At 39.7% G+C, this 16,582-nt stretch overlaps 1 protein-coding gene across 2 annotated transcripts in view; it reads right to left on the reverse strand.

Moving 5' to 3' along the window:
* FTCDNL1 (formiminotransferase cyclodeaminase N-terminal like) overlaps window positions 1-16,582 on the reverse strand; it is a 64,334-nt gene that overhangs the window by 14,644 nt on the left and 33,108 nt on the right. For both annotated transcript variants that reach the window (XM_089672914.1, XM_089672905.1), the window contains 2 exons: window positions 12,481-12,633; window positions 7,603-7,797 (listed from right to left, as the gene is read on the reverse strand). In XM_089672914.1, the coding sequence (XP_089529040.1) occupies window positions 7,603-7,797; window positions 12,481-12,633 (348 nt within the window). The remainder of the gene's footprint in view (window positions 1-7,602; window positions 7,798-12,480; window positions 12,634-16,582) is intronic.

Here is a 16,582-nt window from a genome sequence, read left to right on the forward strand (position 1 = left end):
GCAGCCCACAAGGCAGGTGAGTCCCACCATTACTGGCAGGTCCATTCCTGACAGTTTACAAGTGGCAAACACCGTCCTAAGCTTACGGCCAGGACTGTCTTGTGCCAAGGGTAAAGCACGGTGACGGCGCAATCATGGTTTGGGCAGCCATATCTTGTTATTCTGCAGGCTCCATCATCACCTTGAAAGGTAGACACTGCCAGTGACTATGCACAAATTTTGACTGATCATGTGCACCCCATGGTGCAGACGTTGTTTCCCCATTTACCAAGACAATAATGTTCCCATTCACACAGCTGGAGTTGTCAAATCGTGGCTTTATGAACATGCAGCCAAAGTCTCGCACCTTCCCTGGGTGCCGCAGTCCCAGACCAAAGTCACTATGGTCAATTTTGGAGAACAAAGTTCGGGCTTGTTTTCTGCCATCAGAATCTCTGCTAGGACTGGAACTATTGTTGCATGAAGAGTATCAGATTCCATTATCCACCATCCAAGACTTATATTTGTCTGGAGAATTCAGGTCGCCTTGGATGCCAAAGGTGGTCCAACACCATATTAGGTAATGATTTCGTTCTTTTACCTGATGTTTTCATAATTTTGTCCAACCGTGTTCAAAATAATAGCAGTGTGTTGAAAAAAGTGAATAAAGCTCAAAATCCTTCTAATAGCTTTTATTTCCATACACACAAATGCATTGGGAACACTACACATTCTATTCCAAATCAAAACATGAAGAAAAATATATCAAATTTGTGTTGTTCCTCTAAAAAAATTGAAGAAAAGTGAATATTAGACTGTTCAAAAAAATAGCAGTGTTTGTATTCTTCTTTACAAACTCAAACATTCACTATATAAACTGAAAAATGTTTGAAGATTTTGCTTTCCATTGAAACACTTAATTAATATTTAGTTGTATAAGCACTGTTTCTGAGAACTGCTGTACATCTGTGTTGCATGGAGTCAACCAACTTCTGGCACCTGTGAACAGGTATTTTATCCCAGGATGATTGGACTACATTCCACAGTTCTTCTCTATTTCTTGGTTTTGCCTCAGAAACTGCATTTTTGATGTCACCCCACAAGTTTTCTATTGGATTAAGATCCGGGGATTGGGCTGGCCACTCCATAACGTCAATCTTGTTGGTCTGGAACCAAGATGTTGCACGTTTACTGGTGTGTTTGGGGTCGTTGTCTTGTTGGAACACCCATTTTAAGGGCATTTCCTCTTCAGCATAAGGCCGCATGACTTCAAGTATTCTGATGTATTCAAACTGATCCATGATCCCTGGTATGTGATAAATAGGTCCAACACCATAGTATGGGAAACATCCCCATATCATGATGCTTGCGCAACCTTCACAGTCTTCACAGTGTACTGTGGCTTGAATTCAGTGTTTGGGGGTCGTCTGACTAACTGTCTCCAGCCACTAGACCCAAAAAGAACAATCTTACTTTCATCAGTCCTCAAAATGTTGCGCCATTTCTCTTTAGGCCAGTCAATGTGCTCTTTGGCAAATTGTAACCTCTTCAGCACGTCTTTTTTTCAACAGTGGGACTTTGCGGGGGCTTCTTGCAGATAGCTTGGCTTCACATAGGCGTCTTCTTATTGTAACAGTACTCACAGGTAACTTTAGACCTTCTTTGATCTTCCTGGAGCTGATTGTTGGCTGAGTCCTTGCCATTTTGGCTATTCTTCTATCCATTCGAATGGTAGTTTTTCACTTTCTTCCACGTCTTTCAGGTTTTGGTTGCCATTTTAAAGCATTTGCGATCGTTTTAGCTGAGCAGCCTATAATTATCTGCACTTCTTTATATGTTTTCCCCTCTCCAATCAACTTTTTAATCAAGGTACGCTGTTCTGAGCAATGTCTGGAACAACCCATGTTCCTCAGAATTGCAGAGAGAAATGCACTGTAACCAGCATGTACAACATTTGCTGCCTTCCTTCCTTAAATAAGGGCAATAATTGCCACCTGTTTTTCAAAGAATGAATGACCTCACTAACAGAACTCCACACTGCTATTATTTTGAACATGCCCCTTTCAATTAGTGATTCAATTACACAGAATCAGCAGCATGCATGTCATGACTGTTGGGTCTGCTGGATTTCTATTACTCTACTACACCTGCTAGTACATTATTTGCCATGTAGAAATATCATTTCTACCAAAAACAGTGATTGATCAGGTTAGTGATGTCTGACTGCTATTATTTAAACACAACTGTGTATATATATATATATATATATATATATATATATATATATATATATATTATATATATATATACAGTGGGGCAAAAAAGTATTTAGTCAGCCACCAATTGTGCAAGTTCTCCCACTTAAAAAGATGAGAGAGGCCTGTAATTAGCATCATAGGTAGACCTCAACTATGAGAGACAAAATGAGAAAAAAAAATCCAGACAATCACATTGGCTGATTTGGAAAGAATTTATTTGCAAATTATGGTGGAAAATAAGTATTTGGTCACCTACAAACAAGCAAGATTTCCGGCTCTCACAGACCTGTACCTTCTTCTTTAAGAGGCTCCTCTGTCCTGCACTCATTACCTGTATCAATGGCACCTGTTTGAACTTGTTATCAGTATAAAAGACACCTGTCCACAACCTCAAACAGTCACACTCCAAACTCCACTATGGTGAAGACCAAAGAGCTGTCGAAGGACACCAGAAACAAAATTGTAGACCTGCACCAGGCTGGGAAGACTGAATCTGCAATAGGCAAGCAGCTTGGTGTGAACAAATCAATTGTGGGAGCAATAATTAGAAAATGGAAGACATACAAGACTTTGGGGCTGTTTCTCCGCAAAGGGACCAGAACGACTGATCCATGTACAGGACAGAATGAATGGGGCCATGTATCGTGAGATTTTGAGTGCAAATCTCCTTCCATCAGCAAGGGCATTGAAGATGAAACCTGGCTGGGTCTTCCAACATGACAATGATCCCAAATATAACACCCGGGCAACAAAGGAGTGGCTTCGTAAGAAGCATTTCAAGGTCCTGGAGTGGCCCAGCCAGTCTCCAGATCTCAACCCCATAGAAAACCTTTGGAGGGAGTTGAAAGTCCGTGTTGCCCAGCGACAGCCCCAAAACATCACTGCTCTAGAGGAGATCTGCATGGAGAAATGGGCCAACATACCAGCAACAGTGTGTGCCAACCTTGTGAAAACTTACAGGAAACGTTTGACCTCTGTCATTGCCAACAAAGGATATATAACAAAGTATTGAGATGAACTTTTGATATTGACCAAATACTTATTTTCCACCATAATTTGCAAATAAATTCTTTCCAAATCAGCCAATGTGATTGTCTGGATTTTTTTTCTCATTTTGTCTCTCATAGTTGAGGTCTACCTATGATGCCAATTACAGGACTCTCTCATTTTTTTAAGTGGGAGAACTTGCACAATTGGTGGCTGACTAAATACTTTTTTGCCCCACTGTATATATATACACACACACACACACATTATCTCACAGAAGTGAGCACACCCCTCACATTATTGTAAATATTTTATTATATCTTTTCATGTGACAACACTGAAGAGATGACACTTTGCTGCAATGTAAAGTAGTGAGTGTACAGCTTGTATAACAACGTAAACGTGCTGTCCCCTCAAAATAACTCAACACACAGCCATTAATGTCTAAACCGCTGGCAACAAAAGTGAGTACACCCCTAAGTGAAAATGTCCAAAATGGGCCCAAAGTGTCAATATTTTATGTGGCCACCATTATTTTCCAGCACTGCCTTAACCCTCTTGGGCATGGAGTTCACCAGAGCTTCACAGGTTTCCACTGGAGTCCTTTTCCGCTCCTCCATGATGACATCACGGAGCTGGTGGATGTTAGAGACCTTGCACTCCTTCACCTTCCATTTGAGGATGCCCCACAGATGCTCAATAGGGTTTAGGTCTGGAGACATGCTTGGCCAGTCCATCACCTTTACCCTCAGCTTCTTTTAGCAAGGCAGTGGTCATCTTGGAGGTGTATTTGGGGTCATTATCATGTTGGATTACTGCCCTGGGGCCCAGTCTCTGAAGGGAGGGGATCATGCTCTACTTCAGTATGTCACAGTACATGTTGGCATTCATGGTTCTCTCAATGAACTGTAGCTCCCCAGTGCCGGCAGCACTCATGCAGCTCCAGACCATGACACTCCCACCACCATGCTTGACTGTAGGCAAGACACACTTGTCTTTGTACTCCTCACCTGGTTGCTGCCACACACGCTTGACACCATCTGAACCAAATAAGTTTATCTTGGTCTCATCAGACCACATGACATGGTTCCAGTAATCCATGTCCTTAGTCTGCTTGTCTTCAGCAAACTGTTTGTGGGCTTTCTTGTGCATCATCTTTAGAAAAAGCTTCTTTCTGGGACGACAGCCATGCAGACCAATTTGGTGGAGTGTGTGGCATATGGGCTGAGCACTGACAAGCTGACCCTCCACCCCTTCAACCCCTGAAGCAATGCTGGCAGCACTCATATGTCTATTTCCCAAAGAAAACCTCTATATATGATGCTGAGCACGTGCACTCAACTTCTTTGGTCGACCATGGCGAGGCCTGTTCTGAATGAAACCTGTCCTGTTAAACTGCTGTATGGGCTTGGCCACTGTGCTGCAGCTCAGTTTCAGGGTCTTGACAATCTTCTTATAGCCTAGGCCATCTTTATGTAGAGCAAGAATTCTTTGTTTCGATCCTCAGAGAGTTCTTTGCCATGAGGTGCCATGTTGAACTTCCAGTGACCAGTATGAGAGAGTGAGAACACCAAATTTAACACACCTGCTTCCCATTCACACCTGAGACCTTGTAACACTAATGAGTCACATGACACCGTGGAGGGAAAATGGCTAACTGGGCCCAATTTGGACATTTTCACTTAGGAAAGTACTCACTTTTGTTGCCAGCGGTTTAGACATTAATGGCTGTGTTTTGAGCTATATTGAGGGGACAGCAAATTTACACTGTTATACAAGATGTACACTCACTACTTCACATTGTAGCAAAGTGTCATTTCTTCAGTGTTGTCACATGAAAAGATATAATAAAATATTTACAAAAATGTGAGGGGTGTACTTACTTCTGTGAGATACTGTATATATACACACAGTATATGTATTTATATAAAATAAAAAAAAAATTATCAAATAGCCATATTTTCAATTTAGACTTCGATCAGTCGGGGTGGACAATTATAGATTTTTTTACATCGATCGGCAGCACTGTGATATTTCATGAATATGATCATATTTCAGTCTATCAGATTATGAGATTAGATGGTAAAATCAGAGATACAATCAATTGTATCCTAACTATCCATTGAAATCAGCTTCCCTGTGTGTGGCATATCAATGCAATGGGTTGTTGACTACAAACCAATTATTCTTATCAGAAGAGATTGATCAGAAAAGAAATCATTCAGTTATCACAGAATGAATGGCCACCATCAGTAATGAGTGAATGGGATAGTCTTCATTTCGCTGAAAGTTTGGTGAAAATCATTGAAATGCATTGGAATGAGGAAGGTCAAAGTAAAGTAAATGTTTTTATTTTACAAAAGAAAGATACAAAGAAAAAGAAGTACAAAGTTGTACATAAAAATGCGGTGCAAAATCTTACCATATTTCCGAAGTTACATTATGTAATATATAATATATGACAGAAATCATGCTTTGAAAGACCACTTACTTAGCTCTTATAATGAGTGGGCATGTAAAAGACACACTTGTTCTGCTTTATAATAGAACAAGGAAAACCCATGAAACCTAAGATTTGATCATAAGGGACCACCAATGCATGGTCGGATACATCAAACTGGCAGAAATAAAGAGCATCATGAGGGGGAAAGAAAGAAAAACACAAAGAGAAGATAAGCAACATTCACAAGATTCTGGGCACGTGACCAGTCACCTTTATCCAAGGCGAATGACATAATAACTTATGGTGGCCAGATCTAAACTTTAGATAAGACTGAAAGCATTCAGAGTCCATGTAAAACAAGCAGGCATGCCAGGTTTCGCAGTGAATTTTTGTTCTTTCATACAGCTGGGCCTTCACATTTTCCATGATATTACATAATTCCCTAGTCCATTCAGCAAATGCAGGGCAGACCATGGATTTCCAATGGTGCAGTATACCCACGTGAGCGCACAGTAAGAAAAGTTGGAGAATATCCTTCTTAATGCGAGAAACAGATCCTGGTAATATCAATAATAAGGCAACTTGAGATGTTTGTGGGACTTGACAGAATGTGGAGAAGACATTTGTCCAAAAGGGCTGAATGTGTGGACAATCCCACCAGATATGATAAAAGGTAGCCTTGTTCTCCCCACACTTACAGCAGGTATCTGGGATGGAAGGTATCATTCTGTGTAACAGAAAGGGGCACCTGTACCAACGAGTTAAGAGTTTAAAGCTCCTTTCTTGTGTTACATGTATGTGTGAGAATAAAAGATTTGAGGGGCTCAGAGTCAGAGAGGGAACAATAAGGTTCTCTTTCCCATTCAGACATATAATGAGGTCCTGTGGGATAGGTTTCCCAAAAGTAATAACCAACACAGCTAGGAAAACAAATGCGTTGGCCCAGTAGGGTGGTAGCAAGGATGTTTGAATGGAGGAAAAAGATGTGTTAGGTACCCCAGCCGATGTAGCGAAGAACAAAAAATCATGAAGTTGGAAATAACACAGTCAGTGGCCACCTATAGCAGAGGATGGAGATAATAACAAAGCTAAGGATTTGAGATGTCCCACTTCTAAAGCAGAGCATATGGGTGAGGGTGTTCCATATAAAAAATGTATGGTTTTGGATGCCTGGTGGAAAGCTCGGGTTTCCTATGAGAGGGTTCAAGGGACTTATGTACTTTAAAGTTTTTTGTCTTAAAAGTGCAAAGGGCTTATATTTGCTCCTGAATGTTGTTGAAGCTCCTTTCAACTATCTTGGACCTGTTCTTGTGACAACAAAATAGCACCAACAGCTTAATTTTTTTTTCCACAGAAACAAAAAAAACAAACAGCAGAAAAAGTGAAATAAAAAATGTAAAATGATGGTACACAAATAATTATCAATACATAAGAAAAACCATAACACAAACTAAAACAAATCACCCTAAATACACCCACATAACACACCCTTAACATAAAAAAATAGCTTTAAAAAAAATTATTTTCAAGAAAAAAGGAGAGCTTTCTTAAAACAGAATGTATTTGGATATTGCGCATATACACATTTCTTTACTTGCCTCTATTGGGAATTTAAGGGCATTTCACTACCATCAAAGATCAAAAGCATTTTTAAGCACATTTCACCAAAGTAAGAGTTACTGCTTTGGTGAAATTATGACTATAGTCAGATATTTAAAAAGCAATTTATTTTAAATTTAAATAACAAACATGTTATACTTACCAGCTCTGTGCAAATGGTATTGCGTAGAGCAGCCCTGAACCTTCTCTTCCTGGGTTTTTTAAGGTAAAAAACATTTTAGCCTTAGAATCACTTTAACTTTGCCACAAAATTAATTTAATTCCCCCGTTAACTAGTAACAGTCATATTTGTTTTGATGGGTCCAAAAGACTAACCTGTTATCCCATACTTTTGTGATGGTTGTGGCCCAATATCAGCTTGTAGTGAGTTCACGTGGATTTCTGATTTCTTCTTAAACCATCCAAGAGATCTTCTCTTATCTGCCAAGCTCCTCATGTCTGGCCTGTCTGCATAGCCAAAAAGAAATACACTGCAGCCTGGAACAAGTGTGACCAGTTCTTCTGCAATACCTAAATAAGGTTTGGTGTAAATATAAAGAGAGGATGGTATGAAACAAGATGTAGAATAAACACTTATGGGCTTTGTTCATAAGGTATTTGAAAGACAACCGTTCTGGTTACCTTCTATTAGTAATCAGTGCTGTTTCATATCTAATGTGCACAATGAAAGAGCCTAGTTGGTTGCTTGCTATGGCATACAAGAACTATTTTCCTTCAAACACTTTTAAAAATAGGGTCCACTATATATTTGAAATAATCTTGTATTGCTCCTGAGATCTACTATAGCGAAATGACAGATTACAGGAACATTTTGTCACAGTTCAATTACACAGGCCAAAAAAAAATAATTCTTGTATTTTAGACCTGTTCTTGGGATTATTTGGGGAGCTGTTTCAGAAAAATGCATTGGCTAAAATACATCAGCTCTAGTTTCTTTGATATGGTTGAATATATATAATGTTTTAGCCAGTTTTTGGAAAGATATTGCTGATCAACTTGTTCTTCTGTTACCTAGATTATAGTTTTGATTTACAAATTAGCAGATATAATGAGATTGCTAATGTACTTCCACTTGTAATTTTACATCAGAAACATTGGATTTGAAAGTTATTATCTGCATTACAGTTATGATCACATAGGAGGTATGTGTGTATATCACCACTTATATTGTTTCATTTTTTCAGATCAAGCACTGTAGAGGTTATGGCTACTTTTTTATGTTTCTTTCATGCTACAAGGAGATTAAATAAAACACTAAATTAAAATATCCTGATTTTTGACAGGCAACCAGAGTGAAGAGTGATATATGGCATTTTTGCTGCATTTTAAAAAATAGAGCTGATAGGGAAAACATGGTGTTATTTTTGGAATCAGCAGGTCAAATATGCCCAGGACCAGGTCTAACATTCGAAGTACCAAACTGTGTGTTGGCCTTTGTTATAGATGATAATCATTAAATGATAATGTATATAAAATGTCACATATTAATATACATGCAATAGTTAAACTAAAATAAGTTCATATGGAAAGTACAGCCCCACTTCCTGACTTTACCAATGAAAAAAAATTGCTTAAAAAAATTGTATTTTCCACAAAACAGTTCATGCATTTCTGAGTAGCTTTGGCTGTATGCCACTAATCTTCACTAGGCGTTTAGAGCTAGTAAGTGGTAACTACCAGTGCTGATTAATGTACGCTGCCTTGTGTTATGTCTAAGTTAATCCTCTATGTAATTGCTGCTATGAAGCACTTTCAAGATCACAAACACACTAACAAGCTGCAAGAACAAGTACAATAGTGACATCTTGTGGTTTTCTGACTCTTACAGTCATTTTTGCACATAAAGAGAATGAAATAGAAAGATATGGATGGGATGATAAAAACAATTTCATTACAGTTTTTAATGAAAGCCCCCATTCTGTCTGCCTTTAGGCGATCTTTGAAAACTCACTTATTCAGGGAAGCCTACGCCACCTCCACCTAAGAACTGTACTTGAATCACCTCCACCAGATCATCCCCCCCCCGCAGCTATCACCTTTTGTACCATCTCCCCGTCCTTTAGATTGTAAGCTCCATGAGCAGGGCCCTCCTATTCCTTCTGTACTGAAATGTATTGTAATTGTACTGACTCCTTTATATTGTAAAGCGATGCGCAAACTGTGGGTGCTATATAAATCCTGTATAATAATAATAAAGCATAGGCTAGCAAACATGTTTTTAAAATAGGTAGGTAATTACTTCCTGTGTTAAAGGATAAGCTGCATTTTCCACACTTTCATCCAAAATCAGTAAACAGTCCATGAGCTTGGTTTTTGATGTTTTATTAGGGGTTTGCAACTTGGATGGGGTCTAGGAATAAATGGGATGCCCAATGGAACTGAGCAACTTGGAGGACAACTTCTTAGACAAAAATACCAAGAATCCAAGAAAAAAAAAATCACAAAAGAACAAAGGGATCCTAGCTCTCTACCCCTTCAGGAGACACTTCCCTTCTGACAGATTAGCACACAGTCTTTGCAAAGAGCACTTGGTCCCCTTAAGTGAACCTCCTCAGACCCCAGATGAAAATTTCCTCATCCACCTGGCTGTCTTGCGAGTATCCCAGGGCAAAGGATTCTGAGACCCACAAAGAATGTAGTCCCAGGGAGAACTAGATGGGTATTGCACCTGACCGCCCTATTCCTTTTTTGGCCCAGGAAGTGTAGAAGCACTCACACTGCCCTGTTCCTTCAGCTTAAAACGTTGAAGCTGTTTCAGGTCTTATGCTGGGCTGTGTCTTTTCCTGCTAAAAGACTGTCTTTCCCCAGAAGAATGTGGGACAGTGGAGGTTCTTCTGTCCAGCTTTGACCTGTAGGCAGACTCCCCTCTTCTGGGGCCCTCTCCCAGGCTCCACAACAGCAGCACCTCCTCACTCCATATTCCACCTGACTCCTCTGCTGACCATGCTCTCTAATAATTAAGGGCTGACCAAGCCACCATGCCAGGCCTCCTGCTTGGGGATTAGCCAGATGCTCCTAGGAATGCATATCAGTCCCTCCTCACCCCCGCTCACTGCTTCTAGAAACGTTTCCAAGTTTCTAGAGCGGGGGGGTATCGGAGAACTGACCTGCAGAGCCCTTCAACTTTAACCTGAAGTAACCTTGCTGACTTATTCCCAGACTGACTTATACCCGGGATTCTTGCCAGCCTCTAACTATGAGCACAAAAAAAACACTATAGGGCATTACATGCATGTTTATGACAACATATAAACATGTGTACCTTTAAATATACTGCAGTGCCTTAAATAAGGGTGTGTCCCTGTTCCTATATCACTGGGTGCCTAAAAACATTTCACAGCTTCATAGTCCATAGTTTCCTACCAAACATACACTTCACCTTTGGAGAAAACATTATAAACAAACAGGTAAAATACATACTGTATTTTTAGGTCTCATTTACATGTCCTAAATAGCCAAGATACTGGAAACAGGTATCTCAGGTGTTCCAGTCAGCAGGATTTTGGGTGAGCTTTCTGAAAGCTCACCCAAACCGTGCAACATAATAGAAGGCAATGGGAGAGCGCAGCCAACCCGCACAAACACTGTGGGTACACTACACTGTGCCCGTGCTGTGGCCAAAGTGCAGCAGGGGCAGTGAGGCATCCTGAGGCCTTATTGTTTTCTCTGCCAAAGGATTTGTAATTTTGATAAGGTACGGTTATGATTTAATCACCTGTTACACCACACTGCACATCACAGGTGACACTCTTATTTCCTGGTTTAGCTTCGTGGCTACCTATGTCATCTCTGTGCTGTGACCTGATCCCTGGCAATGCAACAGAATCATCATCACTATCAAACAAGGCAAGAGGCAGTCAGCCATGAAGTAGCAGAATGATCATCCTGACTAGAAGAGGTGAGTGACAACAACTGCTGGTCAAACTTGCAAATCGTCTGTCAGGTAATATATGGATTTGAAATGTATATTTAAAGTGATTGTAAAGCTTTTTTTAAATTAAAATACCAAATATGTTTTACTTACCCTTACCTGCTCTCTACAATGGTATTGCACAGAGGGAACTTAAACCTCCCCTTCTGGGGTCCCTTGCTGGTGCTCTCTGCTCCTCCTCTTCTGTCTGCCCCCACAGAAAATGCTTGCTATGGTGGCAGATGTGCGGGCTCGCTCACGAGCTGGGCTGTGTATCTACAAACACACACAGCACGACTTGACCTTATCCCCTGCTCCTTTCTCACAGAGTTTGGCTGACAGCAGCTGGGGCCAATGCTGTTTTCAGCTAAGCCTGTGGGAGAGGGTAGAGGGGAGAAGAGATACTGTAGACAGGACACCGCTGGATCAAGAATGGTTGAGTAAGTGTAAATGGGTGTTACGGAGGGGTTGGGAGTTTGCTATTAAAATTTTGTTTTTACCTTAATGCAGAGAATGCATTACGGTAAAAAACCTTTTTTCCTTTGGAACTACTTTAACTATCTGCCTGGAGTTCCATTTTAAAAAGGAATTTCAGTCCAAATGTTTAGTTGTGTGTTTTGGATAGACTGGAAAAGGACATTTGGAAGGCTTTTTTTTTTGCTGCAGAGAGAAAGTGGCCACTGAGACAGCAAGCGAGGGGAATCTTCCAAGAGGGACACTCTTCCCAATATATAGAAAAGAATGCCATGTTAACACTATCCAACCACATGATTGGATGATGGATACCAGCAGAGCTTCTCCTAATTCACAAAGCACTGGGGATAATTCCCTTGCAAAGTGCAATTCCCTTGCACAGTGAACAGCCTATCTGCCTTTAGTAAACCAACCTCACTGTGTTTTGTTGAATATGATATTAATTCTAATTAAGAAAACATGTATTAGAATATGGTATAAAATTTTCGATTGCCTAAAAACTTTTAAACTGATCCTAGCTAGTTTCCAAATCAAAGAAAATGGGCTGCACACTGATGATGTCTTAGAAATCCAGTGAGCTTTATTGAACAGGCTAAACAACACACACTGTAGACCTTCCACTTGAGGCCACCCCTGATCTTAGTTAGTTATTTAGCCCAAACCCGAAATGACTCAATGATCTTCAAAACAGGCAACTACGAAAGTTGACAAATTGAAGAAGGATCTGGCTAGCCGGTAACCACTCAAGATCCAGGATCCCCTCATAGCATAACTGACATAGTTTTATTGTATCATATAGCAGAACTTACCTTTTGCAATATCTCCACACTGCTCCAGTGTTATACTTGATAAAGGATAGATGGGTACTAAGTCAATTGCACCGAGACATGGATGTATTCCATCATGTATAGATAGGTTGATAGATGCAAAGCCTTCCACACAAGCAGACACAAGAGATTTACCTATATTGACACAAATTCAGAGATTCATCAACAAGTGTCCAGTTCAAAAGAAATACTATTATTTGTAAGAATGTCTCATGTCAATGACTGACTCACTAATATTATAGTAAATTAAATACACACCCTAGATTTTTATAACATGTTAGCATGTAACTTACATGTATTTTAAGAAATCATAAAAAGAGGTTAGAGTGACAAGGCAGACATGCTCCATACATGGTGGACATGACCAAAATTAGTCCCTTACTGGCTCAGAATCTTTGGTTTAATTCGTATGAGTTTTACATTGTTGTCCCCAAGAATTTATGGGTAGCCATTTCCACTACCCTATAGATAGTCTGATGTTAAGCCAACAAACGTTAGCAACCTTTTCTCCTAGAAGCTAAGCACCCCTGGCCAAGTCTTGTAAAAAATAAGTATACTCCCATGATGGCAGAAGTCAAATAAATTCATGTTTGCTCCATGAAAAACTCCTAAGCATTTTAGGTTACCCCAACAGCAAATTCTGGAAAGTATGGGGCTCCTGAATTCCATACACCATATCTTCATTGAACAGCATTGTATCTCAAGTTACCTATGAAACCACCCCAGGTTTAAATCCGCTTAAACCCACTCCCCCAGATTTAACCTCCCATACTCAAACCCCACACTTGTCCCATGTCTTGATCACCTTGTCTCTTCTCTCTCACTTCAAACTTTTTTCTGTCTGCTCTTTTAGCCTGCTCAAACTTCAAGCTTACCTTATGGTATAGTGAACCCAAGTCATGTGCCCACTACAGACTTATTGGCTCGTTTACGGGCTGGTATAGCAATTCACAAAAGGCCTTAGAAATGGACATATCTCATGGTATTCTTTTGTACATTTTTGTTTTATGCTGTGTTATACAATTTTGTATGTATGTATTTGCCTCTGTACTGGTTTATTAGTTTATCAAATTTTTTGTCTTGAAAACCAAATAAAACAGTGTTACCGGAAATCACCATAAGAAATTGACAGGCAAACATTTCATAACATCCATTGCAGTTTGTGCTAGCTAGTAGCCTGTTTTCCACTATCATCCGTGATATACTTTTTTACACTTCCTCATGGAACAAATATGCAGTTCCACTTATCCAGCACTGCATTTTGTCTGCATGTACCTACTCCAATCCTCTATTAACAATGTACGTATTATAGGAATGCTCCATGTGTGTTTTAAATGAAAGAATATCAGCACATCAAACACAGCAATCAGTGCTAGAAGATCTACCATGACAGTCTGTATGTTCTTAATAGTACACACTGCATTTCTCAGAATACTTACTGCAAGCCAGGGACTAGGATCCCAAATGTTTTTCAATTATTGGGGGCCTTAGAAAAATTATTAGATGTATTAGATACTATATATTACAACTAGATTTAAATTATAAACCATACCTTTTGGCAAGTCAAAACTAAAAGTAAAACTTTCATATGAGAATTACCATTGCTGGCCTCCTGAAAATGCTTGTTACCTGGCTCTCTCTGGTATGCTATAAATAAGTGTCACAATTCTTTCTTTCTAGTGTTTCCAAGTCAGCAAGTTAGAAACCATCAAAGCATCAGCAGCCCAAGGATCAAAAAGAGTTCAGTTATGGCAGCTTAGATAATTACCTTTAAACCTGACCTTCCCGTAGGGCAGTGAGTCAATTCACAATATTAAAGGAGGAACATGCAAGAGATGAAAGTGACAGAACCAAGCCCAACTTGCACAGTAAAAAAAAAAATAAAAGTTTGAACACTGTAAATGCCCTTCTCAATACAATTAGCTGTGATCCTCCTATCACTACACATCCATACTCTTACCTCATCCACCTGTGCATTAACATCCCATAGACTTGAATGGGCTGTACCCAATTGTATTAATACCAAACTGCGGGAGCACTGTCCCATTTAAGTCAAAGTATAGACCTGTATAAGTAAGGTAAGGGGGATGGGGGCAGCTGATTGTATCAAGGGAGCTAAAAAAGGTAAGGAAGTAGGTGGATTTTTGCATACGCTGAAACTTGTAGTTTAAGCTGCTGGAGGAAGAAGCCATTTGAATGAACTGATGCCTGCATATGAATGCCAGGTATTGTGATCTGCACAGAAACCTGCTGCTGTTGGAGCTTGTCCTCTATATCATAGAGAAGTACAATTAGCCACAGTAATTTCTACTATTCTTATTCTATTAATTTTACTATTATCCCCAACTTGTGGAATGTGGCCTACTAACAAACTTATGGACAGCCTTGCCTGTTAAAATATTACTTCACCAAAAGTGATACTAATATCTGTAGGTTTTAGTCAATGTTAGAAAGTTAAATCACATAATGCAACTTCCCAGTGACTACGGTGGTGAGATCTCTGCACTGAGTGTCCTGCTCTGCGCACCCAATGTGGCCATACAGTCACCTACTGTGGGTTTTTTTGCACCCTGGAGAATGCTGTAGGAGGAGTATCAACACCGAAACTTCAATGGAGAGGTGGTAACAGAGCCAGAATGGCAGGGAGTCATTACTGGAGTCACCAAAAGCTAAAAGGTTGCTCGCTCCACCTACATCTGAAATATCCATTTGGGCAGACTGGCCCTTTAAAATACTCTTAGCTAATAATGCACAATACATAGACAATGTACGTTTAATAAAACATATTTTTACATTTTCAATTTAAGAATCATTTGGAACAAGCTGTTCAGCTATAATTTTATTTTAAGTTTTCTAATACACAGAAACCCAGAAAATTAACTGTGCCTCATTTATTTAAGTCCTCATGCACACTGGACATTTTTACAGCTGCTGTTTTTGGCTTTTGATTTCTTTTCTACAGCCAGTAAACCCCCCAGCATGTTATCCTAAGTGTCCATGCACACATAGACTGTAATCAATGTTTTTTGGCTGGAAAAAAAACCCCAGGACTAGCGGGTTTCTAGAGGAGGTTTTTAGCTGTAAAACACTGTAATGCTGAAAAACGCAGCAAAACGCGGTAAAACACCGCAAACCGGCGTTTTTGGACTTTTTTTGACCAAGAAATAATTTTTTCTAGTAAAAAAAAAGCTAAAACCGCAAACGCGGGAAACCGCCGCTAATTGCGGCAAAACGCCACTAAACGGTAATGCTAAATTGCTGAAAAACGCACGTTTTTATCGTGACTTTACACAGTTAATGTTACCAGTGTTATCAAAAAGTCCAGTGTGCATGAGGACTAAAACTGCTATTGTTTTCTGAGCTACCTTTTTACAGTCAGGTATAGGAAAATAAAGAAACAATGATAAACTGTGGCCGCTCCTGTCACTGAAAGCTAATGTAGGATAACACAGCTGCACATCCATTCCAAAACTCTTTAGAAGATGATTAGAGGAGCAGCAACATTGCCCTGCACATCTCAGATTCACAGATCATGTATTAGTCTAGGTTCACACCTATGCGTTTTTCATTGTGTTGTGTAAAAACGCATAGCAGTCCATTTAACATGATTTCCTATGGGACAGGTTCACATCTCTGCGTTTTCACCCGGCGCATTTTTTGGAAAGGGTCAAGTACTTTTTTAAATGCAAAACGTTGTGTTTTTGGTTCTATAGACTTCAATGGAGACACTGCAGAAAAGCATGAAGTGTGTTTTTGATGCGTTTTTATCTGCCCAGCAACAAGTTGGAAAAAACCCCGCAAAATGCATAAAAAATGCGGCACAAAAAGCATAAAAAACGCATGTTTCAAAACGCAGTGCAAAAAGCACTGCAGAAACGACTCAAACTGCATAGGTGTGAACCTAGCCTTAGAGTAATGAATGGGCAAAAAATGGAATAGAATTAACAGACTCTCACACAGGCAAAAAATATTTAAAAAAAAACTGTATTTTTTTTCAAAGTGAAAATTTAATTGCCAAGTGATCTACTCATTTGCTTTTAGTAAATCAACTGCGACGAGTCATCACTGCCCCCCTGAAGTGAGT

The sequence above is a fragment of the Staurois parvus genome, unplaced genomic scaffold (assembly GCF_062004578.1).
Source record: "Staurois parvus isolate SC_StPar_1 unplaced genomic scaffold, SC_StPar_1.0 ptg000011l, whole genome shotgun sequence".
Classification (NCBI taxonomy): domain Eukaryota; kingdom Metazoa; phylum Chordata; class Amphibia; order Anura; family Ranidae; genus Staurois; species Staurois parvus.